This window comes from Hippocampus comes, unplaced genomic scaffold (assembly GCF_001891065.2).
Source record: "Hippocampus comes isolate QL1 unplaced genomic scaffold, H_comes_QL1_v1.1 scaffold9, whole genome shotgun sequence".
Taxonomy (NCBI): domain Eukaryota; kingdom Metazoa; phylum Chordata; class Actinopteri; order Syngnathiformes; family Syngnathidae; genus Hippocampus; species Hippocampus comes.
Genome location: NW_017805275.1, coordinates 4,568,700 through 4,571,106, shown reverse-complemented (window position 1 = coordinate 4,571,106; position 2,407 = coordinate 4,568,700). Strand labels below are relative to the sequence as shown.

The following is a 2,407-nucleotide window of genomic DNA, read 5'->3' as shown; positions in this document are numbered from 1 at the left end:
GAACCATCGAGAACATCAGGTGGCCCCAGCGAGTCTCCAATGAAGAGCTCAGAGCCCGCACGTGCCAGCCCCGAGCATCTTCCTTGGTCGCACAACGCCGCACCCGCTGGTTCGGCCATGTCCTTCGCCTACCACCAGACCATCCGACACGAGCCATTCTTCAGTTCGACCCAAAGGCCGCAGGCTGGAGACGACCACGAGGGAAGCCCCGCACTCGATGGCTCGACGTCGTTGCGGGCGACCTCCAACAACAAGGAGTCGCTGTGGAGGATGCAGAACAGCTGGCACAAGACCGCCGGCACTGGAAAAACCTGGTTCATCTGGTCGGCTCAACGCACAGGGACGGGACCCCCGGACCTTCGCTGGAGCACTAACAACAACACTAGATACACAACTCACAAAAAGTTAGGGATATTTGCCTTGAAGGTGAAATTTATGGAAAATGTCAAAAGTTCCTGCTCCGGTGATATCATATCATTTATTAAATTAGCACATTTAAGTTGAAGGATGCACAGATGATTTCCTCATTTCAAACAATTCATAAAAAGAAAAGTTAACAATAATGGTGGGTACACCACAGCAAAAAATTTCGACGTCTCAATGACACTTGAGCATCAATTGCACCTTGGCGACCATGTCTCATGCTGTTCACAAGTCGACTTATTTCTTGTCTGCTGAGGCCTGGCATCCCACTCTTCTTGAAGGCCAGCCCTTAGGTCACTGAGGTTATGGGGTGCAGTGTTTCGAGCCTCGACACGGCAACTCAGCTGATCCCCCAGGTTTTCAATAGGACAAAGTGCAGGCCATTCCATTGGAGGCGCATCAGTCTCCAACAGCCGTTCCTTGATCAGGCGACCTCAATGAGCTGGAGCATCGTCGTCCATGAAGATGGAATTAGGCTTGTGTTGTTCATATCGGGGCACAATCCTTGGATTAATAATGTTATTCGGGTAGTATGGTCTTGTCACAAAGTAAAGGGCAATTCTGTACCAACTGGAACCACCTGCACACACCGTAACACCGCCACCACCAAAAGCTCGTCTGGTGACAACAGTGGCTGATACATGGCGCTCTCCTTGACGTCTCCCACATCGTTGGCTGATGACATGCTGTGACACTCCAAGCTCAGCGGCCACTTCCGTCTGAAAATGTCCTGTTTTAAGCATCACAATGCCAAGATACTGTTGATCTATTACTACGTGTCGTCTAGGTCTCATCATGTCAAAATGTAAACAGCATTATGAGGACGACTGTTTAAACACCGGCTCTAATTGACCCATACCAGACATTTATTGGTCGGTTTAAGTATCAAACATCTGTTGTGAATTTTGCCGCGAAGCTCCTCGTTGGATAACAGCAACTCGTGCAAAAAGTACTGAAACATTTGGACATGTGCATTCAAAAGCTTAGAGAAGGTCACATTTAGTTAACCTATAAAGGTTTGAATGCATTTTGGGCTTTTCCTGAAATTCCACCTGAAAGCCAAATATCCTTTTTGTGAGTAGTGTATGATAGAATTTTGGAAGTACAGAGGGATAGATATCGAATTTTCCTGACAATAACAATACCTGAAAATAATGCAGATTTACATGCTTCAGAATGCATACATAGACGAAGAAATAAAGCTGCAATCCAAAGTTTTAGGGGTCATGTTTGAACGATACATAGCAACATCAAACTGTTAATTCCTATTTGGAAAATGTTTCCCAATCCAAACCATCCATCCATCCATTTTCTGATCTGCTTTATCCTCACAAGGGTCAAGGGGCATGCTGAAGCCTTTCCCAGCTGTCTTCAGGCAGTAGGCGCGGGACACCCTGAACCGGTTGCCAGCCAATCGCAGGGCACACACAGACGAACAACCATCCGCGCTCACAGTCACACCGAGGAACAATTTAGAGTGTTCCATTAACCTGCCGTGCATGTTTTTGGAATGTGGGAGGAAACCGGAGTACCCGGAGAAAACCCACGCAGGCACGCGGATAACATGCAAACTCCACACAGGGAGGCCGGAGCCGGGATCGAACCCACGGCCTCTGCACTGTGAGGTCGACGCGCTCATCACTCCATCCCCGGGCCGCCCCCAATCCAAACCAATTGGAGAGAATCATTCTCAATCTGTACAGAATTCTTGCACACGTCGCAACTGTAATAAAAATTGTCTTCCACATTCCGCATGCATCCATCTCTTCTGTGTTTTCTTCTCAGGCTCAATGAAGATGTCAAGCTCGGACAGCTACTTCTACGCCGCCATCGTCGCCGTGCTGGCTGTGCACGTGGTCCTGGCCTTGTTTGTTTACGTGGCCTGGAACGAAGGCGCGCCCAAAGGGAAGGGCAAATACGATTAAGTACGATCTAAGGAGACGCACAAACCTTTCGAAGGGATCTTCGGAACGCCCCCCCCCCC

General features: G+C 48.7%; 1 protein-coding gene across 1 annotated transcript in view; it reads left to right on the top strand.

Annotated features, from left to right (window-relative positions):
* Window positions 1–2,401, top strand: part of vma21 (vacuolar ATPase assembly factor VMA21) — a 12,664-nt gene extending 10,263 nt beyond the window's left edge. Inside the window, exon 3 of the mRNA XM_019869879.1 lies at window positions 2,209–2,401. Coding sequence (XP_019725438.1) covers window positions 2,209–2,348 — 140 coding nt within the window. The 3' untranslated portion in view covers window positions 2,349–2,401. The remainder of the gene's footprint in view (window positions 1–2,208) is intronic.
* The last annotated feature ends 6 nt before the right edge of the window (window positions 2,402–2,407 follow it).